Source organism: Eucyclogobius newberryi, unplaced genomic scaffold (genome assembly GCF_026437365.1).
Source record: "Eucyclogobius newberryi isolate DKJ021-1_F unplaced genomic scaffold, fEucNew1.0.hap1 SCAF_13, whole genome shotgun sequence".
Lineage (NCBI taxonomy): Eukaryota > Metazoa > Chordata > Actinopteri > Gobiiformes > Gobiidae > Eucyclogobius > Eucyclogobius newberryi.
Window position 1 is genome coordinate 5963748 of NW_027315757.1, and position 22295 is coordinate 5986042.

At 42.0% G+C, this 22295-nt stretch overlaps 1 protein-coding gene across 1 annotated transcript in view; it reads left to right on the forward strand.

Moving 5' to 3' along the window:
• The window catches only part of slc16a3a (solute carrier family 16 member 3a), a 20959-nt gene extending 619 nt beyond the window's left edge, over nt 1–20340 (forward strand). The window contains exons 2-7 of the mRNA XM_072442413.1: nt 12657–12727; nt 12903–13146; nt 13446–13589; nt 14855–15465; nt 17562–17742; nt 19855–20340. Coding sequence (XP_072298514.1) covers nt 12924–13146; nt 13446–13589; nt 14855–15465; nt 17562–17742; nt 19855–20189 — 1494 coding nt within the window. The 5' untranslated portion in view covers nt 12657–12727; nt 12903–12923 and the 3' untranslated portion in view covers nt 20190–20340. The remainder of the gene's footprint in view (nt 1–12656; nt 12728–12902; nt 13147–13445; nt 13590–14854; nt 15466–17561; nt 17743–19854) is intronic.
• The last annotated feature ends 1955 nt before the right edge of the window (nt 20341–22295 follow it).

A 22295-nucleotide genomic window follows, 5' to 3' on the forward strand; every position in this document is an offset into this window, starting at 1 on the left:
CATGGGCTTCATTTTATGATCAGACACAATACCACGATACACGGTGCAACTAATATACATTTTAACATTAAATATTCATATTTCAAATATGGGCTAGCATACTGGGCAGTAGCACGCTTTTTAATTACCGAATATTACAAAAATAAATAATCTGATTTCTTTGATCTCTCTCCCTTTGTAACCTAGAAATCAAATCTTTTATTTATTTATTTTTTACTTTGGGTTTCAAATGTTGCATTGTCCTCAAGTGACACTGCAGTTTTTTGTCTACAAAATAGATGAAAATTTATTTTGGGTTGTCAGGGTTGTCAGGTTCAGAGGAAGTGTGTCACCTCAGTGACAGCAGCAGGGATCTTGCAATAGGAATTCAATAGTGCAGCTTCCTAATAATACTATTGTATGTGTCCTGACATGATCCCAGAGCTTCTTGTGAAGGTTGAAGGTGTGGTTTTGGAGTCTCCTGTTTTTTTTTTTTTTTTTTTACAAACAAATCAGGGATAACTAGTAAAAGGAGCCTAAATATGATCGCACACGTAGGAAATCTCTAAATACTACCATTATCTACATCTTTAACTGTTAGCATGTTATGCACTATTTTGGCTTTGAACATTTGGAGACTTTAGCATAGATTGATTTGAAACTTAAAGGTGCACTATTGCCTTTTTTGCACAAAGGTGCTGGTTCTGTGCTGGTTCAGGTGGTTTAGAGCTGGTTTGGGGCCTGTGCTGGTGCAAATAATGGTAATGTTTGTTGCCACAACAACACATTGTTTACTAGCCAACAGTTAGCATTGGTTTATCCCCTACATGCCCACTAGATCTTTGCTGTATTTCATCTATAGACGACTGACCTACTATATTCATGTTTGTATTTAATATTCCAGCAGAACTCTGACACAGCTGCTTGTGTCAGAACCAGGTCTTTAAACCAGGAGCTGCTGTTTTTGAGTGGAAAACTGATCTGATCTGTAACTTGGTCTGGTGACGTCACCTGCTGGTCTCCATGGAGATAAAGAAGTTTAATGCCATACTGTGGAACATTCAAGCAATAACATTTCAGTGGAGGCAGGTAGTTGAGCTGAAGGAAGAAGCCCCCTCATGACATCAGCAGGTGTGAGGAGTGAATTTGCATGATTGTACATCATGAAACAAAACACACGTCTATGGTTTAATTAAGTTACAACATAAAAACACGACTAGCTAGTTCAGGATATGACGCATTTAATTATTGATACTTCTGTTATTTTTCATAAGCTAATGTATAATCTTCTTATTGGAATTTCGCCCTGTCTTACTTTGTCCATTCTTAAAATAGATTGAGTGCTGCTTGTGTACTTTTATGAGGACCTGGCAAGATTTCAAAAATGTTTTTAAGCTCATGTCTTCCTCCTCGGATGATGAAGGTGCAGGAGGACACATCTCAAGGTCAACAGACAAAGATGTGGAGGCAAAAGGACTGCTGTAGGTGGCGCTCACACATATTTCACAGATCTGGAGTGGTGAGTCAGTAAAAGTAGTGTTCCAGATCTTCAGTCAGACAGCAGGGCAGAGGTGATGAATGGACCTGCAAAGACGCCGTCTGTAGACACAGATAATCACAGGCAGCACAAAAGGGACGAGTATGAAAGTGCAGCTTATATAAGGGATGTGGGACAGTACAATAACTAGGCCCTTTCAGGAGAAATGTGTTTAGAACAGCTACGTACCAATTAATTTTAATGAGGCAATTTTGTCGTAATTGTAATTTTGTCATTTGTAGACAGTGCAGATAAATGGTTGCTGTTTATATGTTCATTGCATTTGTCAACGAGTAAAAACTATAAATGTGGTTGTGGATGTCTAAGAAAATAATTTCTATTGACATTTCCTTATTATACATTATTTCCTTATTGTGTACAGCAGTGCATAGTATGGACAGTGTTCATAGTATGAAGGTGTAATGGACGATTTTTTGCCGATTTGAGAACTCAAGTGGAAGTGCGCATGCGCACTCCCCCGTGCAGAGGCATGCAACAGCCTCGCGGCCACACGTGCGTTTGTTTATTAGCGCGACGGATCGCATTGCATCTCTCGTCTCCGTAGATTTCCGTCTCTTCTGAGTCAGCTCGAACTGTCTTTCTCTGTCTTCATTTTGTCCCGTACACTGAGGGAACTATATTATGATAGATCCACGTGCTTGGACATGGAAACGTGCTGCTCCCCTGGGGACGAGCCAACGAGGCTGCAGGTGAGCGGTAGGTGCATCCTATGATTGATAGGCAGGACTAATTGGCAGTCCAGAAATGAGACTCAGATTTGGGCAAAATAATCGTCCATTCCACCAATAAGTTAGTCATGATTTTAAATAATGTATTTTGGGCAGAAAATATGAGGAGAGTCTGTTGGTCGTCGGCTGCTCTGGGCTCTAGAATATTAGCATGGATATTTCATGTTTTTCTAATGATGACTATTTATCTACATTGAACTGTGGCCCTCACAAATACAAATTACTAACAAGCATTTATGTCAATGTTTATGTTCCATATGCAAGCCTTGAAATAATTATTTTTACGTCCCTGTCAACATGACAGGTACCGATCATTTGGTACCTGTCATGGCTAATTCTGAATCGGTCACAAGGAAAGGAAAACAGAATAACATAATTAATGAAAAATGAACTTTTATTAACATGTCTCTGTATCATTTACAGGCTGAGAAATAGATTTTCAGAGTTAGGGGCCAGGGGGGCCCCTACCTAAAAAAGTTAGGGGCCCCCCAGCAATATCAGGGGCCCACAAGCGCGCGCGGCATCGCGGCGTCATAAGAACAAGATAAATGTGTTGTTTTAAACCTGGTTATTAGTATGTAAAACAATTTACTTTTATCTGTTATTTGATATGAAGAGCACAAATACTGAATTCCTATAAACCAGAGATCATGATCTTTAAAACTGTTTAATTTAATATAATAATGTTTCTTAGATACGAAATAAATACTGTTTACAGCATTTGACACAAGGAGATCTTGTGGAATATGTAAAATCACAGCCTACAAAATAAACTACTAACATATATACATTGCCCCGATGCTAACAATTCCAAAGGGGGCGGGGCCCTTGGGGCCCTTGGATACTTCCACATTGACATTGTCCCTAATGTGCAAAATTACAGCTTTTGTTGCAAACAACTTTAAAAAGACTGAATTGTGGACTGAGGAGATTGACGCCCGCCAACCTCGATATCACTTGTGGCGCAAAATTAAACCGGGCATTTCCGAGTACAACCGAACGCAACCGAACGCAATCAGATGCCCCCTTTCATCGACATTAGATCACGGACACCGCTCGGCCAATGAGAAGCGAGAAGACTGCGAAGTGGCATGTCTGTCAAAACGAAACTTAAGTGATGGAAATGCGCGCGCACATGCGCACCGCTGCCTTCCTCCGCTGTATAACTACAGCAATAATTGTGGCCTGTAGTATAGCGCGCCCGAGTTTGTGCATAGGAATCGCTTTGGGCATGTTCACCGCGCTGTTTTTGCCTATTAAAAATGTATATTACGGCGAAAAATTTGCGTCGGTCATTGTGTCCGGAACCTTGATTTTGGAGTCGGTTCAAAACTGATTTTTGCGCCGGTCATTGACCGTGTCCGGCCCGTTATTTCGAGGCTTGATATGTATTTCACAATGATTTGTTTGGTATTTTTCCTTGTCACCGTGTCTGGCACAAGGATTTTGCAAGTGTCCTTACTCAGAGCACTCTAAAATGGCATTGCTGGGTTTCAGATGACATCGCAACATTCTACAGCCTGATGATATTTAACATGGGAGTGTCTACAGAGCCGCGGCGCGCGGCCGAAACCGCGCCGGGTTAGACCACGCCGGGTTAGGGTTACGGTTAAGATTGGGATTAGCCATGAGACTATATGGCCGTGCCGCGGCTCCTGAAACTGCTGGGCTATTTGGTCGCGCCACGGCTCTGTAGCCACGGCCATTTAACATATGAGAGCAGTTAATATTAAAGCTGGGTTACCTCATTTTTAAACTGTGAAATAAGGAAGTAGGTATTTGACCGTTTCTAACTCATTCCTCACTCTCACAAATCACTAGTATTGACCATGGATCTATTCAAATATCTGGATTGATGATTGCTAGTTTAAACATGTCGTGAGTGGTCAGTCCATTGGAACTTCAGCGGAAAAGCAAGCTCCAAAAGCAAGTTTCTTATAGAACACAATGTAAAAACAAACTGCTGGTGTTCGGCTGACAGGGACCTTCAGCTTTCACAGAGGTCGGATTTTGTGATGATTTTTGCCTTTCTTCAGACCATTAACTGTTTTCTCGGTTCTCGGTTTTCTTATGAACGGCTTGTAAGTCTTTCGCTTTGGTTCACTCTGCTTCGTGAGGCTCCACTCTAGCAACTCTCCCTCTGATTGGTCAGAGCGGTCACGTGATATGCGCTTGCAAGCATGACCCATTGACTTCAATGGATGACCATCTAGGGGCTTGGTATTGACATGCATCCATTTTTGTCCACTAGCACCGCTTTAGATCAGCTTTTTCAGACACAACCGAGAAGCAGGTGTCGCTGCACAGCCAGCTCTCATCCAAAGAGTCATACAGTGACACACAAGGCTCCTCCTCACAAGTTTGAAAAGATACAATGCTTTAGAATTAGAATATGACAGTGTGCTGCAATGGTTAAGGCCACTGCAGCACACTGCCGGCTGCAGGGTCATGAGTTTGAATCCCAGCTCTGACAATTTACTGCATGTCCTCCTCTCGCTCTCATCCCCAGTCCATGCTAAGCTGTCCGGTCTAGTACTGAAAAAAGGTTCAAATAAATTTTAAATACGACAGCATGTGGAGGTCTGATTTTTAAAAACAGTACACTTTTACAGATCTGGAAACAGAACTGACTAATTATGGAAGAAACCCAAGCTTTAATATTGTTCAAATGCAATTATTGAATTTAATCACTAATAGAAATAATCAGATTAAACATTTGTGAGTTTACCTTTGATAGTAAACTCACAAATGGCAAAATATCATGTTTTAATAGGGAAAACTGGCTCTTGCCTCCATGTGTGAGTATAACATCATCACATTCTAGACTCTGAAAACCACCTATTTTGGCAAAATTGTGACCTAACAAACATGGCGGTCGCGATTAGATTTTAAATGCACGTTTTGAGAATTGAATTCATTCAAACGACACATTTTAAACACGTCAACATCGAGGAGACTGAAATCTGAACTGCTAAACCAACACAAGAATCATGTATTTCAGAACACGTTTGTAGCGGTCTGAACTACAGGCTCTTTGACAGAATAAGACAGGATATTTAGTCAATAATTAATTGCAATCATCAGCTCACTAATAAGGGAGAGTTTTGTCAAATTTTAGTATTATGAATTAGCCTTTTGCGATCTTCACAATTTTCTATATTTTTCAATCTTTTCTTATTCGATAAAGACTGTAAAATAGATATATTCAATAACAGAAAACAAAGCTCGACATCCCTACCAGCACTTCATCCCTCTCCAGTTGGTCAGTGAGTGGTTTGTTAGCTCCATTAGCTAATTTACAACATGGTAGTGACTGAGATGTGGCGTCCAAAGTGGATTTAGGATGCATTCCTCTGTCTCCTGGTTACATGGACATCTGCAGACCCTGTGCCGGGAATGTGACACCAATGCCACACACAGACAGACACTGCACTGCAACAAACACAGGGCTTTATTTAGGATTGTACCACCCACCATTTATGTACAAACCGGGCCTGTTCTACATGTAGTATATTAAAACTGCTTATCACAGACCAAAGCCCCAGCCCGGCTCGCATTAAGGAGCCATAAGTAATGTTTTCTCAATGAATCAAATCTAAATCGTGCCTGAATTGTACTTTTTAAGCATAAGACACAAAAAGACATTCAGTATTTCCAGGTTTGTGTCACTGCAGGAAGCACTTTCTGTATTTATTTAACCTCTGCAAAGTATCTACACTACATTTTAACTTCTCTTTATCTGCCTTATTCCGGAAGTTGGCACAGGCGCGAAATGTCCCCCCCCTTCCGCTTGTATTACCGGAGTACACATACGTAGTTTACCAATCTTCTACTCAGAAACTGCCCATTGAACTTTTCACACAATCTACTCTATATCATATTTTATACTGAGTGAACAGACTTCCTGTGCAAAAGGAAACAACGAAAGTGCCAAACCGTAGCAGGAAGAAGTAAAAGTAGAAAGAATATGATTTGTTCATGTTCTAGAATTTGAAAATGTCATGATCTCAGATGGTGGATAAGGGCCCACGTTAAACTATGGGATAAACTATGGATATTTATAGTTTTTATAAGTCCCCAAACATTGTCTGTTTAGAATTGTCTCCACAAACCTGTAATATTAAATCTCATGGCTTTAATTTCTAATCGAAATCACGCTTTTGAGTGGAATGATGACATCACTTTCTGAGGCTAGTTATCTCACTTTTGTTGTTTTATTCTGACTGAGAAGACATTGAGCTTTGTGCCCGTTTTCGTCTCATGAGGAGAGATGCAGTAATAATAACAGATATTAACAAGGAATCTACAGTCTGACGTTCAAACAGCAAATTCTATCATAGAATTCTGACTTGACTGAACTGGACTAAAGTATAGATGTTCTAGAATGACCTATGTAATGCGTTTGGTTTGAACAATGTTAGACGCATGCCATGCGTCGATAAAAAGGAAACCGCCGATGCTAACATGCACTTTGTTTTGCCAAGTTTGTTTTGCCAGGCTGAGTCTGAGCCCACTTTAAAGCGTGTAAATGACCCAGGACGGTTCACTTAAGACAGCGGAGACACTTTTGGATCAGATTGTACCACTCCACTCCGAATCGAACCAGTGGAAACATGCCTAATGTGATACTACAGCAATGCTTCATTCAAGTGTTAAAGCCCCACGGTTTTAGATCCTCTAGAACAAATTTTCCACAACTGTTCAAGACATTACATTGGTTTATAATTTGAATAGGGACATTGTGGTCAGCCAGATTTGGGATTAGGCCTGTGCGTGTCAGTCCAGCGCACGGTGTTAATAGGTACTGCATAAAAGCTGCGTCTGGCTCTCAGATCGATTGGCAGTGGTCAGCCCGTTCACAAAGCACGGTGCTCCGCGGCGCACTGAAACACTGCTGCTTTGTCCCTGCTAATAAGTGCAGCGGACACACACACTCACTGATTATACCTGCTGAATCTCCTTTTCCACTGCTTTGATTCATTGTGGGGCACGTATTCAGCCTGGCTGCAGCCCAAGGAGCTTATTCATGTCTCAACTCCAAACACACGGAGAACAGTGGCAGCTATTTACATCATTCAGTCTGTGAAGTTGAATTTAGTGTGGATTTGATTGATTTTTGTCCGTTACAGTTGCAGTGTGGAAAGAGTTGTTTGTGAAATCAGAATTGTTACATAGTATTCTTTTTTTCCTCAAAACTAGCATAGCCTAATGGTGAAATGAAAGGCTATTATTATTGTAAATGTGCTTTATACACATTCATATTGAGTATAAAGACCTTTTCTTTGTGTTACAATTAAAGTTTCATTCTGTCACTTTCCTGCTTGTCTCCATGGTTATTGCTTAAACTTATCTTTCGCCTTGAACCCAAACAAGTGACTTTACATGTCAGATCTGTGGAGAGGCGAGCCCACTCACAGTAAAAATATATGTAATTCAAGCTATTTTTAAGCATTGAACACCTGCAGGTTTCCAGACAGATTAATAACATCTCCATGGAGACAAACAAGTGGCGTACACATCAGAGAATTGATATAGCACATTTCCATTTGGTGCTACCTCCTCAGTCCAGGGACATTTTTAGCACCCTCGTCCCCCTTGGGCCTAGTCGAGCCAAGCAGGGACTGAGCGTGACGTCCAGACTGTAAGAGGCTGATTGGGTAAACATTTTTCTAAACTTTCTCATGAGTGACTCCAGCAGCAGCAGCAGGAGACAGAACACCGCTGTATCCTCCGCAAACAAGCTGCACACTCATGTTACAGGAGCTTAGAGACTTAATTATGAACGTGAGACATAAAATACAGACATGAAGAGAGTTTTATAACATCTGTATGATCCCCCGGGAGCAAAGACTAAACTATTGTGTCCAAAAATGACCACACACACTTTGTAGTAAACAAAAGCAGTGCAAAAGCATTACCTGTTTGTGTACCTTACTTTGAGTATTGAGTTAATGCAGAGTGTTGTAAAGCAGAACTAAATCCCCCTTATTCCTAACTTATCTTATCTTTTGTCACTGTGATGGTTAAATATGTATTTTCGGGGCATTTGAAGTGTCCATCGACGTGAAAAACCAGCCTTGCAACATTTCCCGACATCGACCCGAAGACAACTCTCCTGGGAAACCCCGGATCTTTTTTATATTTGGCAATGTAAAATGTTTTTGTATGTGATTATACTGTCTAGAAGGAAAGAAAGAATGGAAGCAAGAAAAAAAGATTGAAAGAAAGAAAGAAAATAGAACTAAACTAGAACTAAAGTCACTTAATTCTGCTTTATTGACATATTGGTTGATAATGGACACATGCACAGCCTTTGATTTCCAATAGAGCTGCTGCATTGTCTCTGATGTGGGTCAGGCAGTGGACAGTGGACAAGTCTGCCTATTATCATAATTTGGCGCTCATGGGTTGTCAAGAGTATTTTACAAGAAACACAAGTAATTTCAATTCAATCTGCACTCCAAATAGGTTCACCTCAAAGTATAGTGTTTTTTTTTAATAGCTGGTTTCATCACATACCACATACTATTGGAACAGTAATGTATTAGAGAGAAAGAACATTTCAAACTTTTGTTTTCTTGTTTCTTCTCACTTATTGCGGGGCGCGCCCGTCTGGGAGGACGCAGAGCCGTGCCAAGGGGCGCGAGACATTTGGAGAAACGTGCACACTTTAAACCTGACAGATGTGTTTGAGCAACAGAAAAACATGCCAACACGGGGTTAATCTCTAAATGCGAGAGAGCAGAGGAGGAGTGGGTCAGCTTTACCTCTGTCTCTCCTCTGTCCCTCCTCTGTTTCTCCTCTGTCCCTCCTCTGTCTCTCCTCTGTCTCTCCTCTGTCCCTCCTCTGTCTCTCCTCTGTCTCTCCTCTGTCCCTCCTCTGTCTCTCCTCTGTCTCTCCTCTGTCCCTCCTCTGTCTCTCCTCTGTCTCTCCTCTGTCCCTCCTCTGTCTCTCCTCTGTCTCTCCTCTGTCCCTCCTCTGTCTCTCCTCTGTCTCTCCTCTGTCCCTCCTCTGTCTCTCCTCTGTCTTTCCTCTCCTCTGTCTCTCCTCTGTCCCTCCTCTGTCTCTCCTCTGTCTCTCCTCTGTCCCTCCTCTGTCTCTCCTCTGTCTTTCCTCTCCTCTGTCTCTCCTCTGTCTCTCCTCTGTCCCTCCTCTGTCTCTTCTCCGTCTCTCCTCTTCTCCTCTGTACCTCCTCTGTCTCTCCTCTGTCCCTCCTCTGTCTCTTCTCCGTCTCTCTCCTCTTCTCCTCTGTACCTCCTCTGTCTCTCCTCTGTCTCTCCTCTGTCCCTCCTCTGTCTCTTCTCCGTCTCTCTCCTCTTCTCCTCTGTACCTCCTCTGTCCCTCCTCTGTCTCTCCTCTGTCCCTCCTCTGTCTCTTCTCCGTCTCTCTCCTCTTCTCTGTACCTCCTCTATCCCTCCTCTGTCTCTTTTCCATCCTTCTCCTCTTCTCCTCTGTCTCTCCTCTGTCCCTCCTCTGTCTCTTCTCCTCTGTCTCTCCTCTGTCCCTCCTCTGTCCCTCCTCTGTCTCTTCTCCTTCTCTCCTCTGTCCCTCCTCTGTCGCTCCTCTGTCTCTCCTCTGTCCCTCCTCTGTCTCTCCTCTGTCCCTCCTCTGTACCTCCTCTGTCCCTCCTTTATCCCTCCTCTGTCCCTCCTGTCTCTTCTCCGTCTCTCTCCTCTGTCCCTCTCCTGTCTCTCCTCTGTCCCTCCTCTGTCTCTCCTCTGTCCCTCCTTTGTCTCTTCTCCGTCTCTCTCCTCTTCTCCTCCTCAAAGGGGTGCTCACTCTTCCATTAAGTGTCATTATTCAACGCACCTGAAATGAGGGTGTAAACACTTTTAAATGCCGGGACGTATAACAGGAAGTCATAGTGAAACAAATATCTACTTGAGAGTTAAAGAAAAGACAAAGTAAAGTAAGCTAGGTCAACAGTGAAACCACAGAAAGAAACATGGTGATAGTTGTAAAAACCCAAGGATCAAGCTACAGTTGACAGTGGATCAAGGTTTGTAATATGAATGAATGAATGGGAAAGTTATGCTAATCTAATGAGCTAGTAACAGTAATTATACGGACAAAATGGTAATTATTCGTTATTTGTTCTTGCCTAGCTCTGATGTTGGTTGAATGACACAGAATAGAAACAATAAAAACTCATTCAACCATCAGTTCTGGCCTTCTCTTCTTCTTCTTTGGTGTTTTATGGCGGTTGGTATCCAAGTGTTACATTGCTGCCAGACTTTATTCTTTAGACTTTATTCCAGAGCTTCCGACTTTATTCCAGAGCTTCCGCCTTCTCAATTCAACTGGACGCTATGCTCCCCTTTTAGAATCTTCTTCTTCTTCTTTGGTGTTTTTAGACTTTATTCTCCAGACTTTACTCCTGGTAATACGTCTCCCCGTACGACTTTAGGCTTTCAACTGTGAAAGTATATGCGAAAAGAATGCGTGTGCATTCGATTCCTTTCTGTTTTGATCCCATGTGCTTTGAAGACAATGAAACATGAACACAATGGTACGAGTCTGGCGGTAATGTAACACTTGGATACCAACCGTCATAAAACACCAAAGAAGTAGAAGAAGAAGAAGCGTCAGCACCGAGCAGAAAGCAGTCTGTGTATGACGGTTGAGGACCTGCAGTGGTAAAAGTGATCCATAGTGAGAAACAATGTGAGTGTGTCTTCTCCTGGAAACACCGTATTTACAGCAGCAATTCTGCGCTGTCCCAGAGGCTGAGGGGGGCGTATATACTTTTGTTTTATCTCCCAAGGGGGGCGTGCCAGAAAAAGTTTGAGAAGCTCTGCCTTATATATATATATAGCTTATATACTGGCTGAATGGAGTTTAGATTGTGGTTGGTCATCCTGAGTTGCTCAAACTGTTGTCACCATGATTCAGCAGAAGAGCCTCAGTGCCTCATGCAGCACATATATACAGAGCACTATTGTTTATATGTCTGTCTAACCCTTATTCAATTTATATTTCACTACACTCCAAGTTAACAAATTACAGGTCATTTCTTTTTAAGCAATACAAACACGTGTAACAAAGTAAATAAATAATAGATACATTACATACACAAGATAAATTTATGTAATGCCAAGCAAAGTGGCAGACCCTTTATCATAAAAGTTGCAAAATGTACCTTTAAAGTGCAGATGGCAGGTTAGACTATACAGTGATGATTTTATTTAAGATTTGACAAAAATGCTAGGTTTATAATTCGTTACTTCCTGGTTGGGCATGAGCAGCACATGTGACATAGGCAGAGGTAATGCTGCGTTCCAGTTGTTCTCGACGGTCCGATGTTCCAAGTTCCGACTTGTAAAATTTCGCTGTAACACTTATACTTCGGAATCCCTACATGGAAACTCGGGCAACATTTCAGAATCCCGAGTTTATCCGTGTTTGCCAATCATGCGTTTGGATACCTTTTAACAATCGACATTTACTTTATTATTCCTTTAGTTTCTCTCCACTGTCTGTTGAGCTGCATTGTTATGCTAATGTTACTAATGTCTACACACAGCCAATGACAACAAAACACTGTTTGGGTTATTACATTTTGGATTTTCATTTTGGCTGATTTCAGCACTTTCCTGGTTTATAATATTTGATTTGATTTTTTACAGCACATGAACTATAATGTATTGCTCATAGTTTTTCCAACTTGACAAATGGAACACAGAAACCTCGCAGAGATCCGACCGCCGAGGATAAATGGAACGCAGCATAATTCCACATCTGTTTGCAAAATCCTGACACAACAGTTATGATTTGACAAATAATAACACCTTTATTTTGTGAAATGCTTGTTAAACTGTCAGAGAAATGTGTCTTCTTCTTCTTTGGTGTTTTATGGCAGCTGGTATCCAAGTGTTACATTAACGCCAGACTTTATTCTTTATAAATGTGTAAATTGCCCCTTCATTTTGGATGGAATAAGATAAGATAAGATCAGATATTCCTTTATTGTTCCACATGGGGAAATTTCATTGATGCAACGCCGGTAGATACAGAGGTAGATACAGAAGAAAAGATCAGTAGAAGATCTCTTATAAACAAAAACTCCTATAGATAAAACCTCACTTATCACTTATCAGAATATCACTTATTGATGACATCACAGAGGGATTTTGTTTTAGAATTGAGCTGGACTTCCTGTCATTTCAACTTTTTCTTTTTTTCTTCTCAAACTGCAACTTGACCGATGTAAAACTATGATAAATATTCACCACAGCATCTAGCCCACCCAACTAAGTCATAATTAGAAAAACATGAGCACCTGTGAAATGCACTTTAAATAGTGATAATAATAATAATAATAATAAATAAAAATTATTAATATTTAATATTTGTGCTGCTCTAATAAAGTTGCCTTTGTCTCTTGTCCACAGAAGATTTGCTCTCCTCGGTGCTGGACATAACATGCTGTGACCAAACTGAGAGAATCTTCTTCCCTGTTGGAGTAAGTCATATCAACATCCTCATATCTCTTAACAATGTTAGAAAGAATATTATACTATAAGTAGATAAGCTGAGTCATTCTTACTCCACCAAATGTAATTACTTGTTTTTAATCAAGAAGGCTAACGACATCAAGCTAACGACATATGACTAACGACTGAAACCCTATCCTGCAGCTTCAGTGTGTTTAGATTATCATGGGAGGAGTGGCGCTGGACGTAGGGGGCCCCGCAGTGAAGGCCCCCGACGGAGGCTGGGGCTGGGCCGTGCTGCTTGGCTGTTTCGTCATCACGGGCTTCTCCTACGCCTTCCCCAAAGCCGTCAGTGTCTTCTTCAAGGAGCTGATCCGCGAGTTCGGCGTGGGCTACAGCGACATGGCCTGGGTCTCCTCCATCCTGCTGGCCATGCTCTACGGCACAGGTACAGGCACACGAGGAGGAGAGGGGCTGCACATGGTACTTACACTGGCATTTTGTACGTTAGTATTGAGGTGGAGGCTCCAAAACCTTCTATTCTCCATGGAGAGGTCGCTGTTTTGCCTGAAATGGTCAACCTAATGAAAATAGCAATATCCACTCAGCTGACATCACCAAACCAAGATATTTATGTTAACTCTCCTGGACGTGTTTGCGATCAAAAAACAAATGACAACTCTAAAGGCGACGCTGGTCAGAAAGGCTGCAGAAGCCACACCCTCACTCACCTCCGTGTCTCCCCAGGCCCTCTGTGCAGCATCCTGGTCAACCGCTTCGGCTGCCGACCCGTCATGATGGTGGGCGGCCTGTTCGCCTCGCTGGGCATGATCCTGGCCTCCTTCTCCACCAGCATCATCCACATCTACCTCTGCACCGGCGTCATCACAGGTCAGCCATCTCGCCGCACCACTCTCATCAATAAACCAGTGCAGGATTTGGTGACACCATTGACCCCGCCCCCCGCCTTTCTCACACACTGGCACTTGGTCCACACAGCGAGGACGCAGGGAGAACAAGGGAACAGAATACACGTTTATTTTAATCCGGACTGTAAGATAATGGGTTCACTTTTATTACATCAATCAAAGTTCATTTATAGAGCACTTTACAACAATACAGAGAAGACCTGAGTGCTGTACAGGGCGCATTTAGAAAATAGACAAATTAAAACATTTAGTTAGTAAACACATTACAAAACGAAACAATGAAGGGATGAAAAGCTCACGTATCAAATAACTATCCTATTCATGTTAGATGAGGGACGTCTCTTACCCAAGTGTGAAGTACAGCAAATACCTTTATCATCACAGGTTCTATATCAAATCTACTGCCATATAAAAAAGGAAAGAGGGGGATAGGACATAAATAAATAAGTGAAGTCATATTGGCCTGAGTGTAATAAACAGAGCCAAGACAGTTCCAAAAGGTCACGACTGAAAGAGAGAAATACGAGACAAAAGTGTGAGGACTGGCTGTCGACTGCACTTCAGAGACAGAGACCTGTCCCTGGTCCACGCCTCCTCACTGAGGCGCGGTACTGTGTAGAAGCATTATGTCATTTTTCGAAATGACAAATGAATCACTCATTTTCTTTTAACTCTGAGCAGTTCTGCAAACAGCACATAGCACAGTCACATCTGGCCTTGTGTCATGGGGGAATTGTGCCAACAGTTTTCTACCTCATGGAACATCACATGCAAATACATTCAAATACACCTCAGAGAAGAAGACAGAGAGAGACATCCAATGGATTTTCACATTTAAAATGTGACAAAATGCTGTCAGTTCTGTTTTCCAGCTGTTGTGCCATTGTGCCATGCTTGACTGCCTTTCTCCTTTTAGATGATGTCACACATGAAGCCTATTATCTGCTTCATTTTAAAATCCTGTATAACAAAGCCACAGTTGGACCCTGGAATGTGCCATCATTTGAATATTAATCCTCCCATAAAAATATTACAACATAGCAGGTTGTAATATTTTCCTTTTCATGAATTCAAATCAAAGCTGTTCATGTGACTTCCTCTATTGTGCTCTATCGTACATCTGTGTCTGACCCTTGAACCCTTGTGTTCTCCTCAGGTCTGGATCTGGCCCTGAACCTCTCTATCGTACATCTGTGTCTGACCCTTGAACCCTTGTGTCCTCCTCAGGTCTGGGTCTGGCCCTGAACTTCCAGCCGTCTCTGATCATGCTGAACCGTTACTTTAGTGAAAAGCGTCCTCTGGCAAACGGCCTGTCTGCGGCGGGGAGCCCTGTGGCCCTGTGCTGCCTCTCGCCTCTGGGACAGGTCCTGCAGTACAAGTATGGCTGGAGGGGGGGCTTTCTCATCCTAGGGGGGCTCCTGCTCAACTGCTGCGTATGTGCGGCCGTTATGAGGCCCCTGCTGCCCCCCAAGAGCCTGCAGAAGGACGCAGAGGCCCCCAATGCGGTGGCTAAGGCAGATGAGAAGAAGAAGCCCAAAGCGAAGCTTCTGGACTTCACCGTCTTCAAAGACTGTGGCTTTGTCATCTACACGGTGTCAGCCTCTATCATGGTGCTGGGTCTGTTTGTGCCTCCAGTCTTTGTGGTGAGTTATGCTAAAGAGCTGGGCTACGAGGACACCAAGTCATCCCTGCTGCTCACCATCCTGGGCTTCGTTGACATGTTTGCTCGGCCCGCCTGTGGAATCTTCGCCGGGCTCAAGTGGGTGCGCCCTCGTTGTGTCTACCTCTTCAGTTTCGCCATGCTCTTCAATGGTGTCACCGACCTGATCGGGTCACAGGTGCGCTTTTACCCTCTCACTTCTCATTGTGGTCATGTTCTGAGTAATCAGGGGGATTTCACTGTCAAGTTAAATATGAACTCTCCAAATTAGTGCTTCATGATTCAATATGATACACAATACATTTCTCACAATACTGCAATTTTGCGAAACATTGGATAACTGATCAATTTTACATGATATATCACTGTTTTTAAGAATCAAAATCCACTACATGCACAAACCTAATATGAAATACACCTATTTTAGCACCGTTACTAAAATAATTGTGTACAAATAAAAAAAACTCCTTAAGTTTTAAAGTTTTAAAACTTAAAGTTTTTAGAACTTAAAGTATATTAATATCACCAAATTTAATGACAATACATAGATATTTCAATATTCTAGTACACCCATACTCAAAATCAAGATCTACAAAATCTTGTTAAGATTATTTAGTGTCTAACGAGAGTGGTTCTCTACCATATTAAGACAAATAGAGAGCTGTATTTGCAGTGCTTTTCAAACGCCCTATAGTACACTGCTGTAAAGTGAGTGCAGTTCACTGGCTTCAGCTGAGCCCTGGTGTCTGGGGCAGAGAGGCCTCAGGAGACACAGCTCTGTGTGACATTCATCTCAGCTAAAGTCCTCCTGAGTACACTTCAAACCAGCTCCACTGTACTGTTCTCTACTTGAGTAAACATGTACGGTATCTGTACTTGACTTCAGTATTTTTAAAATGGTACTTTCTACATCCCTAGATTTTTTTTTGCAGAAATAAAATATATAGTTTAGCAGGGCTTACCCAGAGTAGGATACATATCTGAGTTCCCGGTCTTGATTCGCAGATTGAGAATGACTCTTGGATGTCTATATAGTTGAGCCTAAAATATATAGTTTACCTACCAACTTTGGGCAAGCAAAAATATACAAATAACATTGATTCAGTAGTTTCTGTTGAACAAAAATTAGCATTAACATTTTATATTCTGATCACTACTTTTCACGCTTTAATAGCTTTCAAAAGACACTTCATTTTGACGGTGTGTGTGGTCCGTGTGGGATGCAGTGTTTAAGTGGATGTAACCCGAGTCCAAGCCCACAGTCGTCTGCCTCTGCTCCTTTCTCAGCGCAGTGAGCCGTAGGGGACAGAGGGCAGCTCAGGACACCAACACCTGCCTAATTATGTGCTCCTGTCGCAACAGCACAGCACCCAAGGGTCCTTAGCATGGAGACGGATATTTACAGGAGTTATAACATGAATCTGGTTCTATTTGTTTTGACAAGTTTAAATGCACTATGTAACTTTTCAGGTAGAGGGTGTGTGGAGATGTTACTGAGACATAGTGCACTTTTAAATATGATATTCTGCAAAATTGACCTAGTTTAATACACTCTTGTTTTGGATCTCTAAAGTCTCGCCCTTTCAGTCCCAGAGAAAACATTTCAGATTTCCCAGATTTGTGAAGCGAAAGGTCGAGTTCTGAGGTCTCCTGTGCTGTTTTTAAGTCCATAAATCACCAGACTCCTGCCTCATTTGTTCTATTTCTGCCTCAAATCACGTTCGTTACATGAGCAAGCTAGCTTTTCTTTATTTCAATACATACGTCATTTTAATTTCTAAAACATGAGATGCCAAAGTAATGGTTGCGAAAAGCACATTAAAGGCCTATCAAATAACGCATAAAATTTAAGTTTGGTGCTATATATTTTTGATCTGATGTTTCAGTCTTGTTTGATTCAGTTCAGTTCAGTTAAAATCACAGCAGCATTTTTTCTTGAAGGACGACTTTGAAAAACATATTAAACACGGTTTATAGGAAATGAGCAAATGTCCCAACATCCTCTGTCCTTGGATCAAAGTTGTTTTTTGTTTTTGTTTTTTACCCATTTTAGTCTAAAGAATACATCAGTGATACAAGAGAAAATCCCTTTGGTCAACTAAATAAAATAATCATCAGTACAAAGAGAGATCATTGTGTTTGAAAAAGATAACTAATTGAATCCAAACAAGTCACAAATACATTGCAATCTAAAAATACGCAAAACCAGATGCACATTAGGAGTCATGTATTTGCTGTAAAAGTAAATCCTCTTCGCTTGTTGCCGTGTTGCAGTCACATGACTACACAACGCTGGTGTTCTACTGTATCTTCTTCGGGCTCTCCTATGGGATGGTGGGAGCGCTGCAGTTCGAGGTGCTCATGACCATCGTGGGCACAGAGAAGTTCTCCAGCGCCATCGGCCTGGTGCTGCTCATGGAGGCCATCGCTGTGCTCGTCGGACCCCCTGGTGCAGGTCAGTGGTACTACATGCTTCCATTCTACCACATTATTATCAGATTCTCAAGTCTCCTCAAAAGATGAAGACGTAGCCTATAGTTGGGGAGGTGGGAAGAGTAGGCAAATGTATTCAAATATTTCAAAATCCTCATGTAAGGACTGATTGGGATGCAAGCCTTTTAATATGCTGCTCCCTCAGCTTGGAACTCTCTCCTGTCTGAACTGAGGTTGAGTTAACTGGTTTCACTGAGGGGTTTTCGCACTATTTTTAGAAACAAAGAGCGATAATCCTACAAAAATTGTCCGTACTTTTGATGACCGTACTTTTCTGGCAATATAGCGCTCCTGAATAAAAGCCGCTCCAACAAAATTTACAAAGAAACAAGAAATTGGTTCTGCCCGGTGGTCGAGTGGTTGGGGCTCCGGGTGCGGCTGGCAGCGATGTCGTGAGTTTGAATCCTGACTCCGACAATTTGCTGTATGTCCTCCCTTCTCTCTCATGCCCCATTCAATTCTCATCTGTCCTGTCCAATCAAGCCTACGGGCCAAAAATTCTTCAAAAGAAACAAGAAATTGTACATATACGTGTAAATAATCTGTAGGTGCTCACGTTGTAACATGAGATATTTACACACGTTGTCTTTTGAACCGGGGGTCTCGCAGCGTACCTGTGGTCCTCTGTGCAGCCACTGCTGAGGTGAGTTGGATTGTAATAAAACACACAGCATTTTGAAAACAGAAAACGCATCACAGCTGTCCCTACTGTCCCCTCTGTCCCTACTGTCCCCTCTGTCCTTGATGACTCTGTCTGAGTTGATTTACCTGTATCCGTGTCTTCACATCTGGATCATCTGCTCCTGAGCTTGTGCTTATCGAGTGAGTGTTAGGTTGTCAGGTCGGGCCAAGAAAGTCTCATTTCACTACGGCAGGTTCTAAACTGCAGACCGCCGTGTATCGCATGTCTGATCCATGTGTGCGTTTCGCCACGTCTAGATTCACTTCTTCATTAGACTAATTTCTCAGTGAATTTGAGTCTGATTATAATAAAACACACATCGTTTTGAAGCTTAAAATAAAGTGACCACTGTCCACTGACGACTTCTTCTACCGTGTGTCAAATGCTTGTGCTTCCTGCTAGAGTGCCCCCGGTGGTTGTAAAAATCTATAATTAACATTTTATGGGCCGCAGGGTTCAAAGCGTGGGAAAAAGTACCGGCTTAATGTCTGAAAAGTACGGTGAATGTCTCTGTGTAAACGCTTTATAATTACAAGTTTCCCACTTTGTACAAAGTGGCTCAAGAAATTAGGGCAACTACTCAAGTTAACAAGCGTAACTGTAAGTGAATGTAGCAGAATGTTGCAGTGAATGTTATGAATAACTTGGTGTAACGTTTGTCATTTTGGTCTGACCCAGTCTACTCTGTTTGCACTCAGTGGACACTTGTGGCTTCAACAGTGTGGGAATCCTGACCAATCCTGTCCCTCACACAAAGCCCTGCTCTGTAAACACTGGACATTGATCTCCACGCTGCCAGCTTCTGCACTAAAGCACTACCACCTGACATCTGGGAAACCACTGGGGTTCACTTTGTGTCTATCCATTCACACAGGGAAAATCTATGCATGTCCACCTCCCACTCAGGAACTGTGGAAAATGAGTCGACTACGGGCAGGGGCTGATGGGAAACTGTGGCAATAGCTTTGTAATGAGCAAAATATACTGAAAAGTGATTTGTAAGGTCGGCTCTACAAAATTGACATATTGTTATTGTTTCACTCTATTGCTTTTATACAGGCAAATGTACTATTGTGTACATTTGTGATTCCACCAACATTCCTACTGATTTTGGCTAAAGATATAATTGTTTCTGGTACAATTAGTTAAAGTTTGAGATCAAAGTTTGTGGTTAAGAGTAGTAATAGGGTTAGTTTATTTATGTATTTATTTCTCACAATTAGTTAAGATTTCACAGATCATTTCAGAGAGGAGACATATTCAGGAGACAAGCACATTCCAATGATATCCATGCATTGTTCCCATTGCAGGAGTTGTATGTCCCAGGTACATCACATTTAAAATACTACTACAATAGTAACTTGAGCTTCTCCTTGTGTTCCCCCGCTGCAGGTAAACTTCTGGACCACACAAAGCAGTACATGCACGTCTTTCTTCTGGCGGGCTGCGAGGTGTGCCTGTCCGCCATCGTCCTCTTCACCTGCAACTTTCTCTGCATCAAAATCAAAACCCCCGCTGCTGCCGCTGAGGAGGATGGCCCGGAGAACGTGGCCATGACAGCAGACCACAAGGCAGAAGACGGTGTAGACCAGGAGGAGGACAAGATGCTGGAGGAGAGGGCGACCCGACCTGACAGTGTGGCCGTGGACTCACAAGAGGTGGAGAGGTTCCTCAAAGAGCCTGAGAATGACAGGGCCCTATCGCCCAGTCCTGAGACCTGCCTGTAGATGAGGCCTGGGGAGGCACACAGACACCTTTGGTTTAAAGCTACACCACGTCACTTTTCGGGTGGCGGCTACTGCTGCTTTTCTCCACAGAGAGGTTATTGCTTCAAGTGCATATGACAGGTTAGACTACACCATTCAATAACACAATTAATGGTGCTGTACTGTTTTAGAAGGTGAAAAACAGGTTCATCCTGATGCAGTACCAGCATCCAAAATATTCACTGCAAATAAGTTTAGAAGCAGTTTTCACAACTCTCTGAGCCCAGACCAAGCTCACAGTGTACTTCGAACGCTCGCGGGGAATCAAACGCTCTATGATTAGTGTAGTGGTCTCATTTTCACCTGAATAGATGCTTTTACAGTTTATCTGTGCTGGGGCAAAACAGATTGAACTTCATTACATGGAAAAAAATCAAAACAATATATTTAAAGAACATTGTACAATATTGACTTCAACAATATTCCCTTATCAAAGAAATACCTGAAGTTGTGTTTAGGCTAATTCGGCTTGTGTCAATACGAGGTTCTCTCCCTCTGAGCCTCAGAAAAAACACTCCCAGATTCGTGACGTCAAAGCCAAAAGTAGAGATCTGGAGGGCTCCTGTCCATAAGTATAGTCCATAAATATTCGCCAGACTCATTCTGACCATTATTGTCTCTAATTGCGTTCATTATACCTGTGTGCTTAATTTAGCATGTCAAGGCAAGCTAGCTTTTCGAACAAATTCTATCCAAAATGCAGAGATAATGTGACACTCAAGGATAAAACATTTCTGACCATTTAAAAATGTCTTTTACAAAACAATGTTTCGTTTTTGTTTGTTTTCTTCTCTAACACTTGACTGATGTAAAAACAGTGTCATATGCATAAGCAGTCCTAACTGGTCAGTTCTGTGGTGAAGGAGCCCATGGCATACGAGGGTACATTCCAGGCAAAGCAGCAACATCTCCATGGGGCCAAGCAGGTGAAAGACCTCATTCAGATTCCAGGTTCCATAGTGCAGCTTTAATTTGAGGTGATGGTGTTGAGACAGGTTTGCACACGGTCGCCTTACATGTTTCGCACTGGCCTTTCATTCCTGTTTAATCACTTTATCTGCCTCATGAGCCCTCGAAATGCTTAGTTCCAGAAGTATGTCATTAGGGCTTTATTTACCAGACGTATTTGAAATAACTTAAAGTATCTAGCTAAGCTTCTTTTATTTAACTTTTCACTAAAATATGTACCACATTTGACCAAGTTTGGCATGTTTGACTTCCTGATTGGAAACAATGACATCACACTTGGTAATTCCATAACTGTGAACTAGCAACCAATCTGTACTCTTGTGCTCAACTGTATCTTTGTCTACAATGGAACACTCTGGACTTGACTTGTCAAATAATAGTCATCTGGACATTTCGACTTTCATTCCAAAGTCATTCTCAATCTCCTGACCTGGTCTCAGAACTCAGATATGTATCTTACTCCGGGCAGCTTCCTGTTTTTTGCTATTTTTACTTTGTTGAGAGGATTCTGGATAGTCTGTGTTTACTCCGCTTTGGCTCTCAACAAAGAGCCAAAAAACAGGACAAAAGGGAAACTGAACCAAGAAGCAATGGACTATCCCTTATGTGTCTGGACGTTTATTTTAAACCAGGAAACATTTTAAGACCAAAACTGGTCCACCCTAAGGACAAGATGTAGACACAAAAACAGAGCAATGTAGTTTATTCTGTCCAATGCCGTGAAGAAAGAGCGTTACGTAGGAGAGACTAAACAGCCACAAGAGGCTTTAGCAGCACAGAAAACACGCTAAGTCAGTAACAATGATTAGATTCAGGTGCAATTTAGACAGTGTAAAGAACTAGATTAACAAGACGGCCTATAGGTTGCCCCGCCCTGAGGGCAGGGTTTAATATGGAATAAATATGAGAGGGACCAGGTCAGTAGAATGAGAATGACTTTGGGATGAATCGTCTTTTATTTTTTTCAAAACAGGGTCCAGAGAACTACAATTGAATACTTATCCACAATAGATTTTTTGACCAGTAAAAATATATGAAAACAACTTTATTTTACTAATTTAAGGTGTGAACGGTCAGAAAAATCCGTTCCTTGCTCAT